The sequence below is a fragment of the Phycodurus eques genome, chromosome 11 (assembly GCF_024500275.1).
Source record: "Phycodurus eques isolate BA_2022a chromosome 11, UOR_Pequ_1.1, whole genome shotgun sequence".
NCBI lineage: Eukaryota > Metazoa > Chordata > Actinopteri > Syngnathiformes > Syngnathidae > Phycodurus > Phycodurus eques.
In genome coordinates this window covers 2,984,001-3,011,988 of record NC_084535.1, presented here as the reverse complement: position 1 = coordinate 3,011,988, position 27,988 = coordinate 2,984,001, and the positions used below count along the sequence as shown (strand labels likewise).

Here is a 27,988-nt window from a genome sequence, read left to right as displayed (position 1 = left end):
TAAAACCAGACACGTGAGACAAGTGGAGTGCATTTCAGATCAAATTTTATTCATCTAAAAATGTCTCGGGGTTCAATCCCACCTGTGTGGAGTTTGCATGTTCTCCCCGTGCCTGCGTGGCTTCTCTCCGGTTTCCTCCCACATCCCAAAAACATGCATGCAAGGTTAATTGAAGACTCTAAATTGCCCATAGGTGTGAATGTGAGTGCGAATGGTTGTTTGTTTACAACATGTGCCCTGAGATTGACTGGCAACCAGTTCCGGGTGTACCCCGCCTCCTGCCCGATGATAGCTGGGATAGGCTCCAGCGCGCCCGCGACCCTAGTGAGGAGAAGCGGCTCAGACAGTGGATGGATGGATGGATGGATAATAATGTCTCATTTTGTTGTAAATGTTAACATCTTCACACATGTCCTCAGTACCCAGAAAAATGGTATCATACTTCACAGCTTATAACCATAAAGGTCTTTTTTAAAGCCTTGACATCCATACAGTAGAAATGAACCAAAGTAGAACTTCTCATCTAAAATCAATTATTTTTTTAAAATTGCAAGCAATATCAGTATTTGAGAAAGAAACCCTCACACCTCAGTGCATCAACCTTTTGTCATCTTTACCATCTAATCTCTAGTCACATCTTCCATGAATGTCTACAGGCAGTGTTTTCATGACTTAAACAATTGAATTTATCCTCTTGCATACAAACAAAAATATGATCATAATCCTTCATGGGCAATGTTGATCACTGACTACATTCAGTTGTCTGTCCTATTATTATCCTAGCGATCAATTCCACCTCTCCACAGCCTCTCTCGTATCATATAACCCTTTTATTAAGGCTTACAGTAAATCAACCTTCCCTTGCACAACTTCATATAAAACCAACAAAATAAACACTCGTTCATCTGTGTTATTTATTTAATAAAATAAAATGTATGAGTTACACAAATCTGTAAAGACCACTCTTATCTGCAGTGCCATTTTTGTATTAGGAAGCTGTACATGACTACTATTCTGCAATGTAACGTGGGCGCACATTGTTTACTAGGACGAGGAGGGGAATTAATAGCAGAGTGCCACAACAGTAAGTCATCGTGATCGAACATTATTTTGTCGTAGGTTTACGAATATAAATTTACATTGACCATCATTTGTGCATTTCAAATTAGAATGAATGTGTTTGCCTATGGTTTGCGTTACAGCATACAGTGTCTTAATAGTACAGTACTAATTTAAAGATGCAGGTGAGTAAGCAGCAATATCAAAATAATGAACAAGTCTACGTCTAGAATCTTAAACCAAATAGCTTAATATTATATTGTGTATAGGGTTGCTTGTTTATGTTAGGAGGGATAGACATCCCTTTCCAAAACCGCGACCACATCTCTGTTAGAGTATATAGTACCTTGTATTTCTTTGGCTAAGTATGTGGAAAAACAAGCAAACTAACACTAGCAGCAAAGGTAATTACACTGTTGGCTATATGAATCGTACATGATAGTCTCCAGGTGTGGTAGTGGTTGGTTTCCAGTTGTTTAAATTGCCCCAGGTCTCCACACACGAGGCTGAACACCCCCCTTGGTGGCAACAAAACGTGGTTTGGGTGCCTGGATCGGGTTGGCTTTGAGAGGGGGCAACAATGAAAGAATACTGAGCTCAGGAGCACTCTGGAACTGCTTAGCTCCCTGGAGGCCGGTGGTGTAGGACACCGGACTGTAATGTGTTGCTACACCAGACACAGAATTTGGAGGAGGCATGGCAGATAATTTTGGAAGGCTGGGCAATCCAGCTATTTGTGAGGAAAGTAAAGCTGTCTCTCTGAATGGGGCTCGTGCCAAGTTGGTTTCTGGGGTCGGAGCAGTTGGACCAGGAGGTGGAGTGGTCATGTCAGAGTGATTTATACGCTCTCCAAGGGTGGTGGCTGAGCGAGGTGCGAGGACTTTGGGGACTAGAGTGGGAGCGGACATAGGTGTTGGTGTTGAGAATCTCTTGATCTCATAGGCGCGAACTATTTTTACGGGTATCTGCTTAGGTGAAGTTAAAGAGCTGCCCACCATTGCTGTATAGTGGCCCTGCCTCTGGTCCTGGTGAGAAGGACTGGCTGAGATATTTGCAGCACTTCCACTGTAGTTGAACATGGCAGAGTTTAGCTGGTAGGGCTGTCTTCTCATGAAATCCAGAGCTTGGATGCCCTCTCGCTGAGAGCCACCTTTACCCCTGCTGCCTGGCCTGCCCATGTTCCTCCGAGGCCCTGTGGGGATAGAGGGGGCCAGGAGTGGGTTATACCCAATGGGAGGAGGGGCACGCACATTGGAGGAGTATTTCCATTGAGAGGAGGAGGGGTCAGGGGGTTGTGCAGCACCATGCAAGGACACTTCCTGTTGGTGATGGGACTGTGGAGGGGCATCCACTACATACATACCCATGCGGTTCTTTCTGCGGGTAAAGAGCTGAGCCCCCTTGCCCCCTGCTTGAATGATCTCTGGGGCCTCCTGCAGAACCCGAGGCTTGGGTGCTACCCGGGGTGGCATCTTCCCTATGTTGACTGCTGCACTGCTTCCTTCCTGTGCACCATCATAAATATCTTCAGAGAACGGTCGGCCATACTTGGGATGTGTGGCCCTCTCATCAAAATTCTGCACCATGGACAACAGCTCAGGGTTCGGGGAATTCTTCTTGACTTCCGGTACATTGAACATAGGTTTGGGCTTTCCACCACGGCGACGAGCCTCTAGTAAGATTCCTGTACGACCTCCTGGACCAAGAACAGGGGTTGGAGCTATCGCTTCTGGCTCTGAGACCAGGGACACTGGTGCTACAGGTGTCATGGGAATTTGAGTAGTGCATTGAGGAGCGACTGGCACAACTGGAGGAACCATTGCGACTCTATGAATTGTACTGGGAATTTGAGATGTAGAAAGAATTGGACCTGAAACCATGTATTGTGGTGTAGCTGACACCACGGGCTGTGGTAGAGCTGGTACCATATGCTCTGGTGGAGCTGAAACCATGGGCTGTGGTGGAGCAGAAAACATGGGTTGTGTTGGAGCTTGGGGTGGAGGTGGGGCCATTGGAGGCACATTTACATATGGAACTGGATAAGCAGCACTCATCTGTTGAGCTGTTTGTGTTGTCTCTACAAAAGAGGGACTGGTCGAAGGGTTTAGAGTGACAGAAGCCTCCACTGTGCGGGTTACAGGACCAGCAGGTTTAGAAGAGACAGGAGGACCGGGGGACAGCTGTAACATTACTGATGTAGCGTTAATAGCCTGGTCTTGGACAGTGGAAAATGGCGGTGGCACAGCAGCTGCTGAGGTAGGTCGCTGGTTTGTCTTTGTGGCAGATGGTTTGAATGCTACCGGAGCAGTTGCAGCCCGAATAGTTATGAAGCCAGGTGTAAAAGGACGGGCAGTTCTATTGAGAACATTACTGGCAGGTGCTTTTGGTATGGGTGTCTCTACTGGTGGTGTACTGCCAACGATCATATCCACAGAGGAAATGGCCGACCAGGGTCGCCCTTGCATCCCCATGGTAGTAGGTCCGCCTGTGGCTTGGGATGGATCTCCATTAGATATGCTAAAGGTTGCTTGGGCTTGGTACACATCTTGCTGTAAGGCTGTATTACCTTGAATGTCTGGGTAAAACATCTGGGCTTGCTCATTCATAGCTTGCTGGGCCACCTGAGAGTGTGTTGCCTCCACCTTTTTGGCATGCTCAGCAGCCCTTTTCCTCTGCTGTTCAAACAACTGGGCACCCTTCCCCGTGGTAGCATTCAAGCCCGGACTTGGAGCATCCTCCTCCCCATCCCCACGGCCCTCGGCACCCGCAGTCGCCCTCTTCTCTAGCATATTCAAGTAGTCACTATCCCAAGTTGGGTCAGGAGCGGACGAAAATCCCTCTTCCTCAAATTCTGACTCACTGCCAAGTGACACCCCATCTTCCTCTTGAGAGTCCGGGCACTGATCTTCATCCACACTGCCGAAGCTTGTGAGGGTATATTTCTTGGAGCGCTGGCGCCTTTTCTTGAACATCAGCACCCCTTTAGAGTGAGGATTGGGAGCGTCTGTCAGCAGGGATGCAATTGTTCTACACTTGCTTCTGGCTTCCTTTACATGCTTGTCCTGTGGCGTGTCTCCTCGGTTAAGCTCTGCAGAGTGTATAAGCCGCAGCTATTAGGAGGCATCATTGTGTTCGATTGCACAAAATAAACATTAATCAAACATGAATCTTGCCTAAATATAAACTGGACACATACTACTGTTTAAAGTTTGATGTCAAGAAGATGAGTCAATAGCACGTATACAGCAGTAAGGTCAGATATCTCAGATTTCTCTCCGAGGTCTTCATACAAACCCAGGCCTTAACAGCCAATCAATCAATCACCTCATCTGCCACAGCAGCACTTCTGGAAAAATTCCTGGCAAACCCTCAGCTTCTCACATTAGCTGGAGCGAAGGATAAACCTGTGAGATATTTAATGTATGTGCAAGCTGGTAGAAAGTTGCAAAGTTGCCTTAGGTGACTGGAAACAGAACTTAAAAGAAATGAGACATGAAACATGTCCCAACTATGCACTTCAGAAGGGAAAACAGGAGCATTATTTTCGATTCATACGTTCTTTACTTGATACCGTATACGATGGTGATGTGTCTGATCACTGAATTTTGTGCATAAAATTGGTGATTAAAAAATGGAAACTCTACCAGCTATGCTGTGTTCAGCAGTATATCAATGAGGATGTTTATAGACAGCTGTACTTACTGGCTTGCTTGGCCTTTTCCATGTAGGTTGTTGTCAGTTCCTCATCAATTGGGTTATTCACAGGGCCCACCATGGGCACAAGCTGGCTCCGAGAGCCCAGCATCAATGCCTCCTTTGCCCTCTCGGGGGATACTAGTGGGATGTTAGCAAGCTCCAGAAAGCCCTCCTCCCGCTCTCCATCCCGCGGCCCCTGGTCATCTGCTGACGAGATGATGGAAGATGTCTCAGTTGATGTCTGGGAGGACCACATTCCTGGAGCAGCGGGCTGGTAAATCACTTCTCTTCGTGCCACCCCTGGCAACCCCCTGTTTCCACCTCCGCCAAATCCTTCTGGCGAATTTAGATAAGCGTTTGCATCTGGGGCGCTGTCATAGCCACTCATCTCCGACGTTTCCCCTCCCCCAGGGGAGGTCCATCCCATCTGTTTCCCTGGGTTGGAGTTGGGGCTGCGTCGTTTCTGACGCCGCTGCCTCTCGTAACCCGCCACCTCTGCGTCGCTATCGGTTTCTCCATAGTAGGCCTCGCTACCGGGCGGAGAAGTCAGGCCGCTGGTCAGAGAAGATCGGCTGCGGTGGACCTCGCGGACGGGCGCTTGGTGGACGTCGGTGGGTGACAGAGTCTGCAGGGAAGCACGGTATTCCTTGTCGATGCGAGGAGAAGGGGCGCGGGTCACAAGCACCACAGACTGAAACCCAGCAGGTACTCTGCAAGTAGGAAGGTCCAGACTTCTGTAAATGCTTGGAACACCAGAATTTAGGGTACTTCTTACAAGAGGTGGGGGGCTTGAGGCACATGACTCAATTCAGACTTAAGTGCTTGGCTGAGATTTATAAAGACCCCATTTGGCTGACTTGGTATTCATGGGACTCGACTTGACATAGACTTAAACTACAAGTCTTGCCAGTTTACTTTTAAAACTCTACATTTTCAAGATAGTGTTTCATTTGTTTTGTTTTTGGGTGAAATGCGAGCGAACCTGGCAAGCCACATACATGCTACAGTATGATGCAGAATCCAGAGGCCACCTCAAGAAGCAAGTATCACGGAGGGGACTCCGAAAATGATTACATTGAGATGCAAAGATCAAGTTTTTGTTAAGATTAGAAAAAATAGAATGGCAACATGCAAGGTTTGAATTTAAGAATTAAGAGACAGAACACCTATGTAACACTATAAAACCGCAAAGACAGGTAAACTATGTTAATTTGACAGTTTAGCTAACTGGTCAGAGAGCTAACTAAGCGTCATGTTGATTTTGTGTTTAATTGACAAGACAATAAAGTAATAGACAATACAGAGATTTGGGTTTTGGAACTATTAAAAAAACTGTGATTGTGAATGTGTTTGTACAGCTAACCAACGCAAGTGCAGATATTGACTGCAAAGTGGCTAATGTGCAAAAATATGTTGTGACCTAGCAAGATTATATGACTTGACTCATGACGTCCTTAACCCAAGTAATGACATTTCTCGACTTGCTTGAAATTTCGTGGGGAACCGACTTGCTGGATTTTTGCCCCAGTGACTTGGCACTTGCTTGAAAATTGGAAGGTAAAACCTGAGACTTACTTATGACTTGCAGATATATGCTAACTCCCACTTCTGTTCTTACCTTTTGACACGGATATGTAGTATTCCTGGGGAGGCGTCTATGAGGTTCATAGCCTGGGCATGGGATAATGCTTCACATGGCTGGTTGTTGATGGACACCAGCTCGTCCGCCTCCCTCAGCCCGGCTCTGCACGCCTTGCTGCGTTTGCGCACCTGCATCAGCACAGATCGTCAGGACAGAGGCACATCCTTTGTGCATGTGTTTTACAGTGTGTATAAGTATTGCTTCGGCGCCATCCGGTTGCCAAGGAACTGTGTTAAAGTGAGTTTTGGGGGCTTTATGTAGTGCGTTCTCATCATTTCCGGCATCCGCGACACACAATTAGATGCGTTCCGCAAAACAAATCTGCAGTACAGCGGGGCCCCTGTAGGTGAGCCCTTGTACTTAATGGAATGAATGACTTGAAGGACAGCGTTCACTTACAGTCTAATAAAACCTACCCACTGACAGGTGCCATTGTAACAAGCCGATTAATGTTTTACTCGCTTCAAAGGTCAGGCTGATATGGCTTGTCGGCAGATTTCAACTGTAAAGCATACACGGCAGTGTTTGTGTCGTGTGTCTGCAGTAGGCGTATTCCCTGACAGCTTTGCCTTGCTGTGAACACATGCCACATGTTGCCGCTCAAGTGGAACACTCATACACTCTTAAACAGGCAGATGACAGCCAATAGCTTTCTTCTTTTGGAGCTTTGCTATTTGTGCCCGAGCTTCATCTGGACCGTGGCGTTGTGCCTACCCTAAAGTGATGCAGGTTCAATGAAAACCAAGTCAGTGAGTCCCATTATGAAGAGAGCTGAGTCTAAATCACATATGTGCAAGTCATAGGTAAGTCTGAACCCAAGTTACTGTGGCAAAAACCCTAACCCTCGCAATGTATAGTCTCACATAAGCCACTTTGCACTCAGTACCTGCAATTGCTTTAGTTTGCCGTTTTGTAACTGTTCTAAAACCAGTCTCTGCATTGCCTATCAATTTGTCTTCTCAACGAAACACATAACTGACATGAACCTCAGTCAGTTTGACCAGCTATCGGTTAGCTAAACTGTGAAGTTCACGGAGCTTACGTGTCTTTGTTGGTTTTATAGTGACAGATGAAGTTAGAGGTCATAGATGTTGTGTCTCTAATCTTTTAAGTTGCAAACCTTGCATCTTGCACGATTTTCGCAAAAGCAAAATCATTCTTGAATCCAAATATAATCTTTGGCCCTCCCTCAATGATACTTGCTTCGTGAGGTGACCTCTGCACTCTGCATCATAGCATACTGCTGATTTGCTAGGTTCATGTGCACGACACAAAAAAATAAGTCAGATGTAGTTCAAGTTGAGACTTTCATAAGATAGTAAATCAAAAGTCGTAACATTGACGACTTAAGTCTTACTCGAGTCAAGTGACGTAAGTCGAGTCAAGTCATGTGATTCGAGTCCACCCACCTCTGATTATGAATTCCAGTCAAGCCAGTGCAGTGGCGCTCAGACATTTTACAGTAGCTACTGCCTTGACTGTACGTTTAGGCTTAAAAAAAGAATTGCCTGAGTCAACGTAATCGTTTTTTTTTCTTGGCTATTCTGGTTGAAATGTAACGCAATCCCACATCCTCATTTAGCGAAGCCTTTTTCATAGTGGCCTGCTTGTGGTGCAGAATATCAATGATTCGTTCAGTCACCTTGCAGTTACAAAGCGTAACGGTTCTGATATCCTTACATGCCCACAAACACAAACACACACACACACACACACACAAAACCACACATTCACGGGAGCACGCCACTGGTACAAAAATACACGCTCACTCATGAATAAACACAGAAACGCGCACAGGCACCGGTCCACAAGCGCAAACCTAGCGCTCCCAAAATCCCAAACTGTCAGAGCTCGACTCATACACCTGTTGGCATATATGACGTCTGATGTGACCACGCCTCCTCGCTCTCAGGGGTGAAGGAGCACGCCGTTTTAGATCTGAACAAGAGCAGCTGTCCTGTGCCGTAAAGGTGATTTGATGTCCCGGTCGCTCGGTATAAACACTACAGCTAAGTCATCCAGATATAAATGCACAGTGGGGCCTTGGGATGCGAGTTTAATTTCTTCCGTGACCACGCTTGTGACTCAAAACACTCATATCTGTCTTTCCTTAATGAAATGAATGGAAAGGCCATCAATCCATTCCTGCCCTGCCCAAATAATGTTTTTAATAAGGAGAAGTAGCACTCTATAATATTGTACTTTCTAAAAACAGAGTCGTAACATAATTGAAATGAATGTAAAGAATTCAACACTTTGTGGATGATGATGTAATGCAGCAGTCCAATTCATTGTGCCGCTCCTTCCGGTGTGCCAACCTTGGCCATTGGGAAGCAGTATAATACTACAGACGGAGAGAAAGAACAATCATATTTCTAAGACTACTGTCGGTGACTGACGAAGATGCTGAAACATTAGTCATTTTTCATAGAGGATAGAGGATAATGAAAATGTGCCTGTGAATATTGTTGGAATATCTGTCTACAAATGTTTCTCCACCGTTTGTGTTCAAATATCAGTTGCATCTAAAACCGTGACTAGCGATGCTAACCGTGAGCATGTCAATGGCGTTTTCCATGGGTTGTCAGCATTAAGCGAAGCTGACTTCTCTTCTTTTTTTGATGACTTGATCTCTATTTGCCAAACAGCTGCTTAATGTGAAGCGAATTAAATTGAGTTGAGCCAACGTACTGCGCTTGTATCTCAAGTCAAAGCAAAAAAATGACAGCTGGTATCTTGGAAAAACTCCAAGTTGGCTCACTCGTACCTCAAGACACCACTATACTTTCTTCTCTACCAAGGAGCTGAATGGCAACATCCCCAACAGGTATTTGCTCCATGAACATTTCCAAGGATGTCCACTTGAATGCCTTTCTGTGACTCTTCCAGTCTTTCTGTAATCTCTTTTGTAACCTGCTGATGACACTATGTGACCCTGTAAGCAAAGTGGCCACTTCCCCTGTGAGAACTTCTTTTTAGAAGCACATTGTTGATCAATTGTTAGCTGTCATCTTGGTCTCATTATGTCAAAATGTAAACAGTATGTTGAAGAGGACCGTTTAAATACCAATTCTAATTCTTCTTCTACTTCTTCTTCCCAACTGTTCCTTATTCGGGGTTGCCGTTTTGGATGAGCCTTCTATGATTTCAAAGCTCATTTCCTTCTCGGTTTTGGCATTGGTTTTATGGATGTCTGCCCTTTCCTGACCCCAACCTTCCCAACGTATCCTTGAACCCAGATATTTATTGGTCGATTCATGGATGTGCATTCAAAATATTACAGGAGTTCAAATTAAGTTCACCTGTAAATATTATTGCGCGTTTTAGGTTCATCCTGACATTTCACCTGAAAGCGCAACATCCCTAACAATTTGTAGTGTATGTCTTCATCCACTGCAATGTTTTCATAGACCAAGCTCTCGAACATTACCCTCCTCATAAAGCACCTCCATTCCGAGGATGCCAAGTACAAAGTGCACAGGGTTGACTTTCTTTTTGTTGTTGTTGTTGTTCTTTTTTAATTTATTTTACTTTTTTAAATGCACTGAACTGAATGAAACACACACCCTGTCTAACCCCATGACCTGCTGCTTCTAAATCAAAAATAGACACCTGCTCGGTCAACACTTGTTCCCGTTGAATCATTTGTGGGCATAAAAGCCTGAATAGATGTCATACAGCTCATGTGAGTCCTCATAAACAAAAACATTAGGGAGTCAAAATGGTAGTCTTTTACATTTTCTTTGAGTGCCTGGTTTATACAATTTAGATACATTTAGATATGAAACTGAAAAAGGTCCACAAATGCCAAATTTAAGAACGCAGAAGAGAGCAATGCTTGCGTCGCCCCGGTATCATCACACCACGCGGCATCTTAATCCCAATTTTACCGCTGTGATGCAAGTGTTTCCATATGAATCGCAAATAGCGTGACAGATTGAACTTGAGTGGAGCGATTGCAACGTCAATGGCATGGCCACCCAAAGCCATACAGTCGGTAAGAGGTTGACCTGAATCACAAACCGCAACCTTACACACATAAAATGTGGACTAAGTCATTGGTAAACATCATCCGCCAAGGTCAACTTTTCACACCTTTTTGCGTAGCTCTAAACAGGCCCCAAATGAGTCTGGGATGGTGGGCAAAATTAGAATTTCTTTTGACATAGGTTTCCAAGTTTCACTCGGAAAATATCAACTTTAACAAACAAACAACATTTAAGCCACTGAGTGACCCATCTTACCTTGGCCACCTGTAATGGCTTCTGGTGTTCCACGCCACCCTGCAGACGGAAGCCCCACGGCGCTCCACCGGACAACGTAATCGAAACTTCCTGCGTAACCATTCTGATGCTCTCTTTTCTAAACTTTTTTTTTTTTTTTTTGTCTTTTAACTTGTCTTCTTTTTCCTGGTTCCGTTCTTTATTGTTGTTGTTTTTTCTTGCCTGGGTGGGGGCCCTCAACGCCTTGGCCCCATGGTGAGCAGTAAGGGCCCCCCTCAAACGCTCCAACCTACGCTTTGCCTGCCACGTTGTCCGAGCTCTGACGTGTTTCTAAGCCCAGCCCCGACGCGGATGCTCATACCTGAACACACACACGCACTTTGGGGTGCACCCCGCCCCGACCACCCTGGCTAAGAGTACGATGGGAGGGGGGGGGGGGGGTCCGCTTACACCGAGGAATGCCTTCCCCCAAATGAGCGAGGGACGGCTCTAGCGCAACACTTGTCCTGTCACTCAGTATAGTATGCCGCTGAGCTGCTGATAGCCCCTCTAAAAATAACCCCCCACCACCTCTGCTGCTGCACCAGCTTCTCTTGGGGATCAAGAAAGAAAAACAAAATACAATAAAATAATTGAGCGCTCAGGAACATCTAAATAGCAAAACACAGAACATAACAAAGATTTAAAAAAACTAAAATGGTTATAATAAATAGCACCCTTTTGTCGCTGAAACCAGGAGTTGGCAAATTTAGTCAGATTTATTCAACTTTATTGGAGTATCAGGGCGCAATTAAGGGAGCAGAGAGCAGCACGATAGTTTACATAAGTTAACAACGTAAAATACATACGAGCATAATGTATGAAGCAGGGTGCTATTGTGCTTAAGGGTCAAATTTGATTGTTTTAAAATGAACAGATGGGCTACGTCATTTGGAGCGCGAAACCACACAAAAATGCATGCTACTTCGTTTAGCATCTTTCTTTAAGCCTACACATCCCGACATGTTTGAGTCGTGAAAATATACCCGCTTAAAGCCGCGCTAGGCACCAGCTAGCTTGAGCCTAATAAGAATAAGTAACTCGGAATTGCGCCGGCTAACCACGGACGCAAACGGTGGCGCTCAAATTCTTTTGTAATTACTTTTACTTATGACTTTGACGCCCAGGTGCGTCACTGGGCACCATTTTAGCTTCGCTCCAAAATATCTGCAAAACTGAAATGGTGAAAAACAGTTTCGCACCACATCTCCAAAATTGAGTACAACGATCAGTCGTTCTCTGTCTGTGCACGTTTTCAGCGCTTATCTTCAAACATGGAAATGTATTTAGAAATAAATCTCTGAATTCATTTTAGAGGGTCTTGAGACAACAGAGGGCCATACCTTGCAAACACCTGGCTAAAATATTTGCAGCCCACCTGTACTGTAACTTCTTCATCGGCTGTTTATGATACGGGATGGCTTACTTACTTGCTTGGTTGAATGTTGTGAGGCCGCCGTGGCATCTCGTCAGCTCCTCCGGGCAAGAAGACATTCAAGGCTGTCATCGTTAAGCTTTTGGGATAAATGGAGGATGAGTAGCCAGCATAGCTTCACTGAAATGTGTCACCAATATAATTACTGAATCAAATACAGATGGGGACCATACTTGCTTGTATTATACACAAATATACAGTTTCTATTTGGTTTTTTTAACTCCCGGATTTACCTATTTGCAGAATTTTTACAATTTCTTCCTGAACCTAGCCATTATTTGCTTTTTGCTGATTTTGTGCTCTTTCTGAAACACTCTAGCATGCCACCAATCCCTGTCTCATCGGAAAGTAGTCCTACCACTACTTTTAGACCAGATTTTACATTAGAACAATCTCACGGCACACCACTGATCAAATTTGGAGATACGAGTAGTACAAACACACCAGATACCAAACAAAACATGTTTCTGTTTTGGATATTATCACTTTCCAATAAAAGCATGTACAGGTATGTCCAAATTTTGAGGGTTTTTTTCCCTTTCTACCCAAACCACAAAGAACATGTTTTATTTGTTTGTTTGTTTTTTTGTATAAAACTTGAAAGTTTGATGATATATGCTTTTGAATTCAAAATCAAGTTGGAGATACTTGTCATCAAAAACAAACAACCTAACTAACTAACTAACTCATTAAATAATGCTTTTGTTTATATATTGACAACATTTGGAAATACAGTCGATATACTACAAACATGTTTTCTTTCTCATAAAAATAGACACGTACTATAATTTGGAAATACATATGATGGGGGGCGGGGGGCATTTTTTTTAGATAGTCACTGTCAAATAAAATAGGTTAATAAATTAATTTTAAATACAGGTTTTGTTTGGACATTGTCAAAATGTAGAGATTCATCTGCTAGACATGTTTTTGAGTTGATGGTGGATCGTAAAATATGGAGAAAATATTTCACATAAAAACAAGCTCATATTATTCTGACATACATGTAATGAAAGAACAAAAACCTTTAGTTGAAATGGCATAACTAGCGCATAAAAAGCATGCATCTCCATTTTTTTTCTGCATAAAAAACACAAAGAAAACATTTTGATTGTTGCACAGAACTACTGCTCTGAAATGCCGAATCCCGATATCCATTACATAATACAGTATCCCAGGCAACGTAGAGTCGGCGCATGTAAACACGACTAAATTATGCTGTATTTTCCTTTGGGGCACGGATTGGCCTTTAAAGTGTTTTTATATAGGGCTGGGTTCCCCCGACAGCGTGGCTAATATGAACGCCGTGCTTGAGGTGACCGATGATAGCTGCTCCCCTTGGCAGCTTTGCTCTGCAGCTGTCTCCGCATCTCAGGGTAGCAGCTAAGATCGGCCCCCGGGGTCAGACGCTCGCAGGGAATGTCACCGCGTTTTCCCCGCCTCGGTGTCAGATCTAACGACTTAAAGCATGTTCCACCTTACACAAATTAGAATCAGGTCTGCAGTTACTCCAGGACGTGAAGAGGCCAGATCTACACTATCAACCGCTTTGAACGTCAGTTGTGCCAATGTCACTGTACTACTTACGTCGATTTCTTTAGGTACAGTGAACCCCCAAACCCTGTCGCGAATTGTGAAAATCTGCGAATAAGTGACGCAAATAAGTCTCCCAAAAGATGCCACAAGATGGTGAAGGAGAGAGGCTCATAAAGCACCGAGGCCATGCATCTAGAATGTACACAATCATGAACCCATGTTACATAAACAACAGTATTCAGTAGTTAAATAGTCAAAACAAACTAACCACCTTCACATGAGGATCATCAATGGTGTGAGCTAGCATGCTAGCACAAACTGACGTAACAGCATAGATGGGCAAACAAATATGTACGCTGGCATTTTACACAAACGATACTAAGGCATTTAACTCACTTTTTGGCAGTTACACACAATAATTAAGTGACAACAAGGTTAATTCGCAAGTAGTGAATCACAAATATGCGAGGGTAACACAGTACTTCTCCTTTTACCAGCGTATTTTCTTGCACGTAGTATCTGTACTTGTATTTCAGAGCGTTGCTGTTTTTGCCACGTCGGCTTGCGGTTCACCTGTTCGGTTTGCTGCTAATTTGTGTCATAGCAAATAATCAAATTCTAGTTTCATCATCATATTTGATGAATCAACATGACAAAATGTTTGTTTACCATCCATCTGTATGCATTATTACTTCAGTCCCCATGATGGCGCTCTCCAGTGGTCAAACTAGGCTACAATTGTTTTCGCCGCAATGTTTAACGTAACGATAGCCGCGGCCCGAGTGAGGAGAAGCGGTAAAGAAAATGGATGGATGCATATTTAACGTAACACGTGAAACATTTTCCACATGTGACTCATGATTCAAAATAATATATGCTCTTCAGCATTCACACAATTATACGAGAGAAAAATACATATTTTTTTGCAGCCATAACGATATTATGTGGAAAATATATTACAAGGGGAATCATTTGACTAGATGCAGATTATTAGGACCCTGATCCAGCAGCAGCTGGCTATCATTGAAAAGTACAGCAGCCCCCCCGTGTGGCCGTGAAGGTTCATAACACCGAAACCATGTGATAACTGATGCCTGATAAATTGATATAGATCACTGAATATCAAAATGATTCATTATAACCGATTAAATGTAAATGTATAGGTGGTAAACATTTGCAATCATTTGGATTAAAAGTTACATACGATGTATCTGCTGTCTGCACGGAACAAAATAAACTTGTATCTCAAAGCACGACTGCATACACAATGGCATATACACACAGGCGTATGTTTTTGGCATTATTTCCCGCTGAAAGCGTGTTTGTTTGACGCGAACAAAAGGGGGCAAACAAAGAGGATGAGTGGACGACAAAGAGGGATATCCTCCTTTTCACCGCATTTTGTCCCATTAGCCGCCGCACGCTAACATCCTGCTAGCCAAACAGCTGGCGGCGGCAGCCATTGTTGACTGCCCCGTCTTTGTGTTTGTGGAAAATTGGACATTTGATCGCATTCCTCGGAAGGTCTAACGGGCAAAACCGCAGGGTGTTAACTTATATTCGACGTCGGCTTTGTTTGGCACTTTTTGTGATGGTCGGCTGCAGCGTTAAGCCTGCACGGCAACGGGGCGGCGGCCGCCGGTCCAAGTGGCAGCGCGGACGTGTAATCCTGCGCTTAGACACGGGGCTGACATTTTGTATACCTGGTTAGCCGCAGACAAAGCACATCTGTGGGACGGGGTCGCGGAGGACACCACATAAAAAGACGGGCAAAGGGGACGCAGGGCAGTACGTGCCGTGCCGTGTTTGAGCGAAAAACGCAAAACAGTGGTGCCTTAAGATACAAGTGGAATTCGTTGTGTGATCACACTCACAACTGAAAACTCCCCCTCAACAAAACAACAAACCTTTTTTGCAGTGTTCTTTAGTAAGGAATACCTATTATATGTGTATTAAACAGTTTGTGCATCGTACTTAATGCTTCAATTCATCGGGCTGCTCCTTCTGGTATCCCAGCCTTGGCCACTGGGGGGCAGTTTAAATCCAAGTAAACTTTTTGTCAGTTTTTATGAGACTGATCGCAAACTACAGCACGTCTGCCCCATTAATCCAAGCAACAGAAAAGTCCCGCAATGATCACGTTAACTATGTCTGAATTTCCACCACGTCTATTTTTGAATCAACCCGTTTGAGCGTGCCTTCATCTCCAAAGGCAGCAAATTAGGAACCGTGGTGCTTTTTTTGGGGGGGGGGGGGGGGGGGGGGGAGCTCCACGGGCGCCAAATCATCTCTGTCATCATTTATTCAAGACGAGGAGCTCGCTGGGAACACGTGACAGATGTCTGCAAGAAGAAGATGGAGGACAGAGGCGCGCTGGTAAACATGGCGCTGTGGCTCGCTCACCTCAATGAAAGGCGTCATTCATCCTCCGACACGATTACGCTGTGAATAATCCCGTGAAGGCCGCGAATCAACGGCGGACGGGGAGACCACGCGGGACGTTGACATGACCCCAGCGTGTAATCCGCTCGCAACGCCTGCCGCGTGATAGCATCGGGATGCCGCAGATTGGATGCTCCAACGGCAACATCAAAATCGATAACATGCTTACGTTTGATGACGTTTGACATCTTGAAAGTTTGAGCGAGACTGGATGGAAAGGACATTTATCGCTGTAGTCTGGCCCACTGAGTAGTTACATGATCAAGGGTCTTGTAATATTTGCGGCATTAATTAGATACCCCCCCCCCCCTAAAATTCATTCATGTTATTATTCACTTTTTTACTTATTTATTGCGTTGAATAATTGGTTATTTATTTAAAATATGAGTAAAATAAAAACATACATTTTACATTTAAATTTCTTTTATTTCATAATTTATTCATGAAATGAAAAACAATTTTACAGATTTTTTTTTGGGGGGGGGGGGGGGTTTTAGGCTGTAAAAACACATTTCAAAGCAGCCTCGACAAAATACCCCTACGCCTTGCCTGAACCTGGTCCGAGCCTGGTCACCTTTACTAGAAAACGCATTTTTGGGGTCCTTTGGGGTCCTATCCTCTGTTCCGTTCACGACATCGCTATGCTCGCTGATATTTTTTTCAGCGCACCGGCTTGTTGTTGTTGGAAAAAGTCGGTGTGGGTTTTCATGGAGTCACAACACGAACACGCACGCGCACACGTGGACAGACACGCAGCAACACAAACACGTGCACACAGAAAAACACACGCACACACAGAAACATATGCACAAACAAACCGACGTACTGTGGACACGCGCACACAAAGACAGAAGCGCACACATAGACAAAGACAGACACACGGACAACGCGTACACACAGACACACACGCAGACAAACAGGCGAACAAACTGACACGCAAACACATCCACGGTGCGCGCGCACACACACGCAGACGACACACAGGCACACGAAAAGACGGATACAAACAGACAATTACAGATACACACGAAGACACAAACATATGTAAACAACACACACGTGAACAGACACGTACACTGACACGCAAACACATGCACAGATACAGGCGCACAAACACACGGACAAAGGCATACACACAGACAAACACGCACAGATGCACACAAAACACACAAACATGCACACGCACGAACAGCGTTTCATTAGCTTGCAGTAACTGAATGCTGTTGAAAAGTAAAAAATGTGTTCACGCAGTACAAATCGCCGCTGGGTCTTTTTTTTTGGGGGGGGGGGGGGGGATAAACAAAAAAAAATAAAACAGAAAGAAAAGCATCAAGTCAATGTTGAGCGCGAAGGAATAAATGAGCCCGCGGTGGTTTGTCGCTGCTTGAGGCTCACAGGAAGCTTACCAATCGCCACACTGCGTAACGTGACACGTGTACAAAACACGTTACAGACTTTGAAGGGATGACGGGAAATCGTCCAATCGGCAGCGAGGTTAGTCTCCTGCTTGCCAGGTAGTGACACCTCAGTTCTATAGACCAGTTGCGTTACCCCCCCCCAAAAAAAAAAATCCACAGAAAAGCAAGTTCAGGAATACTTGCTTTTTTTCAGGGTTCACTATGCAGTCCATTTTTTTTTTTTTTTTTTTTTTTTTTGGAAGTACAGTTCAGTTGTATTTAACTGTCGAGTACATACAGTACATTTGTTTTTTTTTTTTTTAGCTTTTTAGCGATAATTTTTCATTGGATCTTATTTGGCTTTTTTTAATCATAATTGAATCATAAAAAAATATATATATAATTGATCTATAACACGATTAATTACCCATTAATAGAGAATGTATAACCCTTCAATTTTGACACTACTGCATTACAATATTCCCATTTTAAAATACATTTTACATCTCTAAAAATAAAAAAGTTAAATAAAAATAGATGCAGTACATACAAGCATCAATCACCAGATGAAAACATTTCCAAAGTTTATTTTTATTGTCCACATACAAAAATGTCAGGTAATAAAAAGCAGTTTATACACACCGTAAAAACAATAATAATACAAAAAAAATGAAAATCCAGTATTATTTTCTTGACATAATGAAGGCACGCGTCTTCTCTATTTACACACCAAAGAATATACAGTATATATAGTTTTAAATGTTTGTGAAGATCATGAGATCGCCTTACACTTATCACCGAAATTTAGTGGGATTTTGTACAAAAATTGCACAGAAATCACTGTAGTATGAAAAACAACAAATATATATAAAAAAAAAATTCTGTCATTTTGTTGTTTTAAATAATTAGTTTGAATAAATAAATCAAATAATTGTATAGTAATTGATGTTTTTTCGTTGAAAGAATGATTTCATTAATTGAGTACAAAATTTGTCAGTCGCACTTTTTTTGTACAAATTCCTACTAAATCTCACAGTTTATCGAGAAAACGTTTGCACTCATACGTTGTCACCCTGCTTCTCTCATTTGGAAAAATCCAACGATTGACACTTTTTACAGCCTTAGAAAAGTGATTGTGTCGAAATCATAATTGACTAAATGCTTAGAAATAACAAATAAAAAGATCACACGATCACAAGGAGAGGCACATTTTTTTGTATGTTTTTCATGTCAAAGTTTGTCAGTAACACAATTAACACAAAAAATAAGTCATATTTTTTATCGTGCGAGCGCACACACACACAACTTGATGTTCGCATCCCAACCTGAGACAATGACGTAATTAATCGAAACGTATTCAACATTTTCAGCAAAATCTCAATGACAAATTTCATTGTTTGAACTTAAAACAAGAATATACCTTCAAACAAAAGCTCGTCAATAATTTTAGCGCTGCACGGGCTTGTCGTTTCCACTGTTGCCGTGACAACCCCCAGAGATGACTTCAATGGTCAATAACACTCGAGGAGTGAAGATGTGAAAACGTGTCTGAAAATGTGAGGAGAAAAAAAAACTAAACATTTCATTTTATGTTGTTTTTTTCTCTCTCTCAGTTCGCCCTTTTTTCTTCTTCTTTGCACATTTTGTTCCGTGCCAGCGAGAGAAAATGGCTGGCCAATTTGTCCATCTACACTCGCCTCTTCTGTGCTTAAATTGGCTGAAAAACAAATCATTTTCTCACCCCGAGAGAAAGCAAGACAAAATTCCGCGTGGTAGATTTTTCAGCAAACTCAACATTTGCCCATTTTCTTCCAAAAATACCCTCATGGGAGACATTGACAAAAGGCAAAATGAATGCCCTACCCATAGGTGGCGGCCCTTTATTATGACTCAAACAAAGACGTATGTGTTGCTGCTGCGTAAGGTAGCAGTTGTTTGATGGTTTATAATTGCCCATCTGTTGGAGTTCGGATTAAGATCGCCGACGTTTCTTGAGATGAAATGATATGTTTTGGTGGAACATTTAGATGTTTGAATGTACAATGTTAAGTTCTCTTGTTGTATGCGTTGCTGCTCTGTGTGCTAAGTAGCAGCTGTTTAGAGTTGTTTCCAATTGCCGTAACATCTATGCTCATTTCTGTTCGCCCGTCACTGGCGTTTCACATGATGTGTCCGCGTTAAGCTCGCGGACCTTCGATAAAGGAAATTATATGGTTTGATTGACTGAACATGTTGGTGTTTGAATATACGTTTAATGCTCTTAAGCAGGCAACTCGTTGTTTACAACATGCCCTAAAATGCAACGCTTGATTTCATCATAGAGCTTGTTTACCTGCCTCACAAGGTGCTACTGTTTTGAGTAAGCAACAGAGAAATGAGGGATTACAGGAGTTGTGAAATTCTGCAAAATTGTTGTTTTGTGTCCAATACTAACAAGGTTAACAAAAGTATCAATCTAAAAGTATCAAGCAATGTTGAGTGTTTCTCATTATGTGGCCTCATTGAAAACTTTTCAAATGGCCTCATTGTTTTCGTGATGTTCCTTCTTCACCTTCAACCCCTCAGCCTTCCTCTCCAAGACTGTTTATCAGGCCCACTGAAACAGGAAGTCGGAACAATGTGTCGGACCGCCAGGGAGATAACCACCCCCTCCTCGCCCGCCTCTCTCAAACCCTCCCCCAGATGGGCAGGAAGTTCAGTTTAGCGCTGTTTAGCTTAGCACTGATTAGAAGGAGGCTGGAGGGAAGCCCGAGTTCACACGTGAACGCCGACGAGAAAACGCCAAAGTGACTTCCAGCTATTGTGACGGCGGCCTTCAAGCAAGAACAGCAATAAACAAAACGGCATTCTTCACAAGACAGAAGAATTTCAGTACATGTCGGAATTTTCTGTTTATCAAATATCAACAAACGTTTGTTTAGATGAAACAATGAAATGACTTTCTTTTGGTTTCTGATTGGTCTAAAATGAGTTTAGAGTTTGGCCCAACGTCTTTTTACAACGCAGTTCAGCTTCTACCACTTGGATCTCTCCCTTCGTGGGTGATCTAACCTTAATCTACAACCTCAAACTTTCTCGATTCACACTTTTTGGGATCAGTCCGCTGTTTTTTTTTGTTCCCACGGCAGTCAGCCATTGTCTGCTTTATTTTTTTCTTCTTAATTATTTTTTATGGATGTGCTTCCACCAGCTGCCAGTAGCCAGAGGGATGAGAGGTTAAAGTAGTTGAAGCACCTCGGAGCTGCTGTGTGCTTCCTGAGTTGTGCGTGGCAAGGAGGCCTCTGAGAGTTGAGCTTTCCTCGCCAAACAATGAGCGCGATGATGGCTTGTGTCAAAGGAAAAAAAAAAGCACAGGAACACCGAGTAGCTAATTGCGCTGGGCCATTTGCCGTCACTCGATTTTGACCTTTTCTCTCTCTCTCTCTCTGCTCGCAGTGGATAATCTGGCGAAATGGACCAAATGACTCAGGAAAACTAGCCAAATTTTACTAAAAGCAAAAATTAATCCTTACCTAATGTAACAGTGTAGAGTTCATGCTTATTTGAGGTAAAAAAAAAATCATCATCAAACATCTTTTGCTTGTTCGCTTTTTGAAATTTAAAAAGCCCAAAAGTAAAACACTGGGCGAAATTCTTAAATCAGCAATATACACTGTTATTACAGTGAGCCCCTGCATATTCGCGATTCGGCATTCGCATGGGGGGGGGGGACTGATCCTTTTTCATCCGCTGAAAAACTCAAATCCGCCATAAGAGGGTTGCTTTGGCGCTATCTGATAGCATCTTGATGGCAAGAAACTATGTTCAAGTCAGTTGAGGAGCTTCGTTTGGGCATAAGTCGTCCTTTGCTACCATTATGTGGCCTTTATAGGCAATCACAAACCCTGATCATGTTTGACTGTATGTGCAGTATGTGGATCAAGTTTAGTCGGTATCCAATAGGATCCAGTCTGAAAGCAACCTCGGATAGCTTCGATCAAAACTGGCTTTGATTAACTTGATATGAAGCTTTTGTATTGCATGTCTTTAAATGGTGCAGGTGTACCTACTGAGGTAGGCATTTTGCATGTGTGTGTGTGTGTGGGGGGGGGGGGGGGGGGGCACTTCAAATTTAGCTTTGTCTGCTTTTGTCAACTATAAAAAGCCGAGAAGTGTCAAAACGTCAAACCAACAAATGGGGTGAAACGGTAAAAAGATGCCAGGCCAAGCTCTTACCATTGCAGTATTGGTTTCTTTTCAAATGTTTGGTATCAACCAGGACATAAAATCGTTATTACATGGCTTATATAGCTGGTACAACTTTATGAGGTACACCTGCTTGGTGTGTTCGTAATAAAATGGGGGGGGGGGGGGGGTCTTATGCGTATGTTGTGTATTGCGTGCGTGCGTGTACAATTACGCCATATAAACAAATCACACTCAGACGTCAACTCGGATTGTCTCTCACTGCGTCCTTAAATCGCAGCTTTGTGCTCGTTTGGCCACTCCCCCTCATGGGGCATCCTTCGATCTGATTGGATGAGAAGAGACACTGTGTGCAGAAACAATAATAGTGACGCCATCCAAGTCAGCTGTTGTTCCCGTTCCTGTTCAGGTGTGTTGTGTTGTGGATGTTTTGATGGCTGCAGTTGTAGACTATAGACCTTTTCGTAATGTTTGTAAACAATAGGCGCCGGGGAACTGCCGGGTGGCAGAAAAAGTGATTGATTACCGCTGATTTGAAAACTTGAGTTTGGGGTTGTGCTGCCAATATATCCCAAAAGGTTTAGTTGTTTTTCAATTCCGTTAAAAAAAATAATAAACCCTAATAAGTAAATAATCTAAATGAAGAATCAAGCGGAGGCTGTTGGTGAGGATAAATGGAGTGGATGTTGTAAATAGTTGTACTGAGAAGAACGCAAGAATTGCCAAGAGAACAAGCTAAAATTTACTACCGTTTTCTCAATCACTCTGCCGCGGTCAAATGACATGAAAGGGTTGGTTTACCGATGGTGTCATGTGAGTTGTTGCCACCCGGAAGTACGCGTGACGTCATGGCGAAAAGGTCAACTAGCGGTAGTAGTACGACTCGTCCACGCCGTACAGCTCGGCCAGGGTCCTGAACCTGGGGCCCCAGTCGCTCAGGAAGTCGTAGTCTGAGTCCGACCCGCCGCTGGAGGAGCTTCCCAGCGAGCTGAGGCTCCCCGCTATGGACTCGGGGCCCTCGTAGCCGTAGATGTGCAGCGTGTCGTACGGGAAGCCTTCGCGGTCGTGGTCCGCGTCGTGTTTCTTCACCTCGATCATGGCCGCCATGTCGCCCTTGCAGGCGGAAGCGGGCTGCACTTGGTGCTGGCGAGGGAGCGGCTGGGACTTCTGGACCATGGCGTAGAGAGACGGGTGGGGGAGGCAGTCCGGGTGGCGCAGGAGGGAGCCCTCGTGGAAGGCCGACGTCAGGATGGAGACGTCGTAGCTGGAGGAGAGAGCAGGAGTGCACGTTATTATTATTTAAGAAGTGTCAAGTGCCATGCTAACAACGTTTTAATTGGGCGTGTTGCTTTGCAATTGTGTGCCACAGTAATACTAAACGTGAATAACAACCTAAAAAGTGGGGAAGGCGGCAGAAGAGAGGAGATCTGGTCACCTGAGTATAACAACCGTCGCAATAGTTAGCATCAGAAGATGTGTTCCCAGTGGGGCTGTCACTATCAAATCTTTTAGAATAAATTCTCCTGTTGATTATTGGTCAAAATCAAAAAATCATCGCCCCCCCACTATTTATATATATATATATATATATATATATATTTTTTTTTTTTTTTTTTTTTTTTTTTACTGCTAACATGCATTTTATTCTCATTTATAATGTCTGGACTTTGATCCTTAAATTGCATCAGTTGCTACTGAGTGTATGGTATAAATTTGGTGTACAGAATTTGAGACAGAAATGCTAAATGCTCAACGGTTAGCAATCACGATTAGCATTAGCGCGCTAGCAATTACCATTTCTGGTCAAAAAACGCTAAGTACCATTCAGCTCACTCATAAATCATGTTATATGTACATTACACATCCAACAGTGTCTTAAAAATCACTTACAGACACTCCTCTGTCGTTTTTGGCAACGTTTATCAGTGGTGGAACACATCTGCAATAAATGGTGCAGAACTATTTATTTATTTATTTATTTTTGGTCCCGCTGGAACTCAGAGGCAGAAATTTTGCGTCAACCTATTTTTGAGGTTGACTTAGCTGAGTTATTCACTTTTTCTCCCCCAGCCCTAGTGCACAATAATGATCATAATGAATCACTCTTTGATGGGTCTAAAAAAATGGAAATCCTGGAAGCATCTGGTAACCCAGGTAAAAAAAAAAAAAAAAAAAAAAAAAAAGAAAGAAAGACAGAGCGAGTGGAGAGAAGGCAGAAAGTCAAAGCACAGCGGAATCCATTCATTCAACTTCCCTACCCCCAATCCCATCCAATTTAGTTATAAAGCACATTTTAAAACAACAGAGTTGACCAAAGCGTTGTACATGAAAATAGAAAAAAAGAAAAGAAATAGAAAAGAAAAGAAAGCACCAATAACATAAAACAAATGTAGGACATAAAAGCGCTGTTTACAAAAACGCAATAAAATAATTAATACCGACTGAGGCTTTTCATTGGTCTTAAAAATGTGTCCAGGAAAAATAGAACATCTGCTCACTTAATCGTAACATAATTGGCCAATAACGAGAGTGATGGTGATGCTATTTGAGCATTAAACATGAGCAATGCATTAAGCGGGGGCTTTTTAATAGGCTTCACATTAGATTAGATTCAGATTACATAAAACTTTAATGATTCCTTTCAGACAAACTGGGTCACTAAATGATAGGATGAGGCAGAGGGGACAAATATTGCAAACGGTGGAGGATTAATACGCCGCGTGGCTTTTCTTCAAGTACAAAGTGGCTCGCGTGAGCAGCATCAAATATCGACATAACGTGACAATACACAAATGCCCATTTTAATATTTGACAGCAATAAAAATACCCAAAATGTAATTGTTTCGCCCTGAAAATTGATGACTTTTCCGATAGTGACTCAAAATACACAAAAATGGAAATGTTGAAAAATCTCATTCTTTTGTACAGGTATTACAAAGTCTATTTACACTTAGGCAAAATGGATTTTAGATTTACCAGTGTTAAATAGAAACAAACAAAAAAGAAATGATGGGAATTTTGAAACAATTTAGGGACGGCGTTCACTGGGGCATTTGAAACCGTACCGAAAACGGTCTGTGTGTATTATGTAAAATACAAGCCCTGTCTCAACAAAGGTTGGCAAATACTGCTGTGTTGCAGTGACATGCTATCACTTGTAAATGTACAATTTAGCACAAAATACATTAGTGTTGAGGTGAATTGGGAACATTTTCAGACAAACGCATGTGACAAGAAAAATCCAAACATGGACACCAGGTTGCATCGTTGCTAAGTATCAACACACTCAAACAATCTTTTATTTGCTGACTCTTCGTGGTTTAGTAAACCCTCGCTATTCATAGCGGGTAGGGACCAAGTCCTGCCGTGAACATTGATCATTTGCGAGTAATTGACGACCCCCCAAAAGGGTTTGCAATTGCGTACAGCTGCCACGGTATAGTGGCAAAGGACTACTTTGTGTAAATGAATCTCCTCAACTCACTTTAATTTGTCTCCTGGGTGCTAAGATGTGACTGCTTTAACACAAACAATTTTTTTTCTGGGAATAATGGAGGATAGGCTCCCCCAGAAATCTGCAACGAGGCGAATTTGCGAATGCTGAATGCCGCGGATATGCGTTGGTTCACCGTGTTAGAAATGATCGAACGACTGGAACCGTCCAGAATCAAAAAGGCCGTCGTGCGTACAACATCCTTCATGAACCAGGAAGTAGTGCGCTAAAGAAACAAGTGGCCATAAAAACACAAATACAACACTTAGTCATTTTCCCACTATAGTTCGGCCTTGGCAGAGGTCAGCGCTTAACTGTAGTGACATGCTATCATGCTCGTGATATGTGACCGTCTCTTCCGATTCAACTGCAGTGTTGATTCTTTTACCTGGGTGACCAAATATCCTCTTTTTCCCAGATATAAATCCATTTTTTGGAACAGTCAAAAATGATTTGCTCTGATGAATTCTATTTTGTGAGCGGTCGTAGGACAAATGGGAAATGTTTGCGTCCACGTACCCGTTGGTGTCCATCTCGCCCCCGCCCTCTTCATCGTAGGTGACGAGCTGCTCGTGGATTTCGCCGCTGTTCTTCATGGCGGCCAGCGAGTCTTTGTGGTAGCGCTTCTTCATCACAAATAGGATGACGATCACTGCAAGACACAAGACACGCTTCTTGAGTTTTGGGGGGAAGAACCCCACCCCCACCCCGCTTCATTCTTGGAACACACACAAAAGTTGTCCCTGCAATTTTTAGATGTTTGACGGACAGACACGATTAGCGAGTGCGTGAAAACTTGGGCTGGCAAGATTAAAGCGGTCAGCCAAGGCTTTTCTGTAGATATGTGGGGAAATTAGGGCAGGAATGAGAATGGGGCCACGATGGAAGCTCGCGAGAAGGAAGAGGAAGGAAGGCGGTGCGCTAACGAGGGAGAGAGTGAGCCTGGAATACAGACGGGAAAATGAGGATGGTTTTAGGTGTCTGCGAAGTTTGCCTCCAGCGCGAGAAGCTCTAAAAACATGCAGCGACAACTCGGCAAGGACGGGAAGAAGGAGGGGAAGAATATCAACGAGGAAGCGGCGGGAAGGAAGCGAGAAGGGAAGAGAAACGAAGGAAAGTGAAGGACAAAGCGAGAGAAGGAGGCAAGGCGTGAAGGACAAAACCCAAGAGAAGAAAGATAAGGTGAGGGAAGTGAAGGGAATGAAGCGAGAGAAAGCAGAGAATGAGGTAGTAAGTGAAGGTCAAAAAGTGAGGGACAAAGGAGGTTGGAAGTGAAAGACAAAAAGTAAGAAGACAGAAGAGGAAAGGTCAGAGCAAATGAACAAAGAGCAACCGGAGGGAGGAAGTGAAGGACAAAAGTGAAGTGGGGCACCAAGTGAAGGAAAGACAGCTAAATGAAGGCGGGGAAGGAGGAAGGAAATCAAAGATGCAAAGTAACAGAGGACAGATGCGGAATGAAGGGTGAAGGACAAAAAGCAAAAGAAGGCAGGGAAGAAGGAAGTGGAGGACAGAAAACGATGAGGAAGGAAAGAGGCAAGAAGTGAAGGAAGGTGAGGCAGAAAGTGAAATGAAGGCGGGGAAGAAGGGGAGGAGGACGAGGATTGAAGGAAGGAACAAAAAAGGGAAAGTGATAAAGAAAGAAGGAGGCAAGAAGTGAAGACAGGTGAGGTGGGAAGGGAAAGACAGAAAGTGAAATTAAGTCAGGGAAGGAAGGAGGAAGTGAATATCAATGAGGAAGAGGATTTGAAGGAAGGAGCAAGAGAAGAGAAAGGGAAACAAGTGAAGGGCAGAAAGCGACCAAGAGGGAAAAGGTTGCTAGCGAAGGACGGGATGTGAGCGGACGTAGGAAGTGAAGGACAGAAAGCGAGAAGTGTAAGACAGAAAGCAAGAGAAGAAAGACAAGGAGGAAAAGAAGAAAAGAAAGAGAAGGAGGAGGTAGTAAGTGAAGGAGGGAAAGAGGGAAGATGGAGGACAAAGCGAGGGAAGGCAGAAAAGGGAGGAAAAGAGGCAGGAAGTGGAGGGATACCACTCATTTGTACTACACGCGTGGTCGCTAAGCAAAATGGTAAAGTCAAGGTACGACTTGTAAAAGAAGGGGAAAGTGAACGACAAACCGTGAGAGAGAAAAGGGAAGAAGGGGGAAATGAAGGACGCTTGTGTCATTAGATTAAGAAGGCCACAAGCGCTGGGGTCCTGATATGAACTCCTCTCTCGCTCTCTGGACGTTCGACATGAGCTGTGCCTCGTAGCGCCGGGGCGAGTGCGCTTCGTGCCCGCGTGCTTGGGAAAGCAACAGATTCATCTCTTACAACACATGCTTCGCACTTTCTTAAGCCTGACAGATAGCCGATTCAGAAGAAGAAAGAAGAAGAAGAAAGACAAGCGCGAGCCAGGGAGAAAATGTCCTCTTTTTTTTTTCGGGGGGTCAAACGCGACTCGTGGCGAGCGGGGAGCGAGCGCCGCGCTGCTAAATTGCTTCGGGGGCGCGACAGATAATGACAAGAGCGTTAAATAGTTAATCTGGCTTGTGGTGAGAGGGTTCGGTAAAGAGAAGACGACCCAGTGGGACTCAAGAAGAAGAGGAAGAAGTAGAGCATATTAATAGTTCATCCACTTAATGTTTGCCGCTGTTTGATAAGCAGACGGCACCTAAAGTGCTGATAAACTCCTCATTAATGCCCCCATTCTTCGCACACTATTCCCACAGTTTTCTCTTTCATTCCGTCCCGCCCCTCCTCTTTAGCCATCGCCGTCACCACCCCCCCCCTGTGGTTCCGCCTTAAAAGTCCCCAAGATCTGAATCGATCGAAATCTCAACCGCGGTCGACTTTCTCCTTTTAC

The 27,988-nt window shown here is 43.7% G+C and overlaps 2 protein-coding genes across 2 annotated transcripts in view; both read right to left on the bottom strand.

Moving 5' to 3' along the window:
- Positions 1-111: 111 nt before the first annotated feature.
- synpo2la (synaptopodin 2-like a) lies at positions 112-10,983 on the bottom strand. Its single transcript, XM_061690135.1, has 4 exons — positions 10,642-10,983; positions 6,374-6,525; positions 4,762-5,465; positions 112-4,147 (listed from the first exon to the last, which is right to left on the bottom strand). The coding sequence occupies exons 1-4, from the start codon at positions 10,741-10,743 to the stop codon at positions 1,536-1,538; spliced, it is 3,570 nt and encodes a 1,189-aa protein (XP_061546119.1). The 5' UTR covers positions 10,744-10,983; the 3' UTR covers positions 112-1,535.
- Positions 10,984-18,046: 7,063 nt separating this feature from the next.
- Positions 18,047-27,988, bottom strand: part of cdh5 (cadherin 5) — a 32,832-nt gene continuing 22,890 nt past the window's right edge. Inside the window, exons 14-15 of the mRNA XM_061691002.1 lie at positions 25,667-25,799; positions 18,047-22,918 (exon numbers count right to left, since the gene is read on the bottom strand). Of these exons, the coding sequence (XP_061546986.1) occupies positions 22,519-22,918; positions 25,667-25,799 (533 nt within the window). The 3' untranslated portion in view covers positions 18,047-22,518. The remainder of the gene's footprint in view (positions 22,919-25,666; positions 25,800-27,988) is intronic.

Bases quoted from the DNA above. Each gene is read 5' to 3' on its own strand.
- synpo2la (XM_061690135.1), bottom strand. From the start codon at position 10,743: ATGGTTACGCAGGAAGTTTCGATTACGTTGTCCGGTGGAGCGCCGTGG. The intron at 5,466-6,373 runs GTAAGAACAGAA...TCCTACTTGCAG, and splicing joins CTACATATCCGTGTCAAAAG to AGTACCTGCTGGGTTTCAGT. The intron at 4,148-4,761 runs GTAAGTACAGCT...TACACTCTGCAG, and splicing joins GGAAAAGGCCAAGCAAGCCA to AGCTTAACCGAGGAGACACG.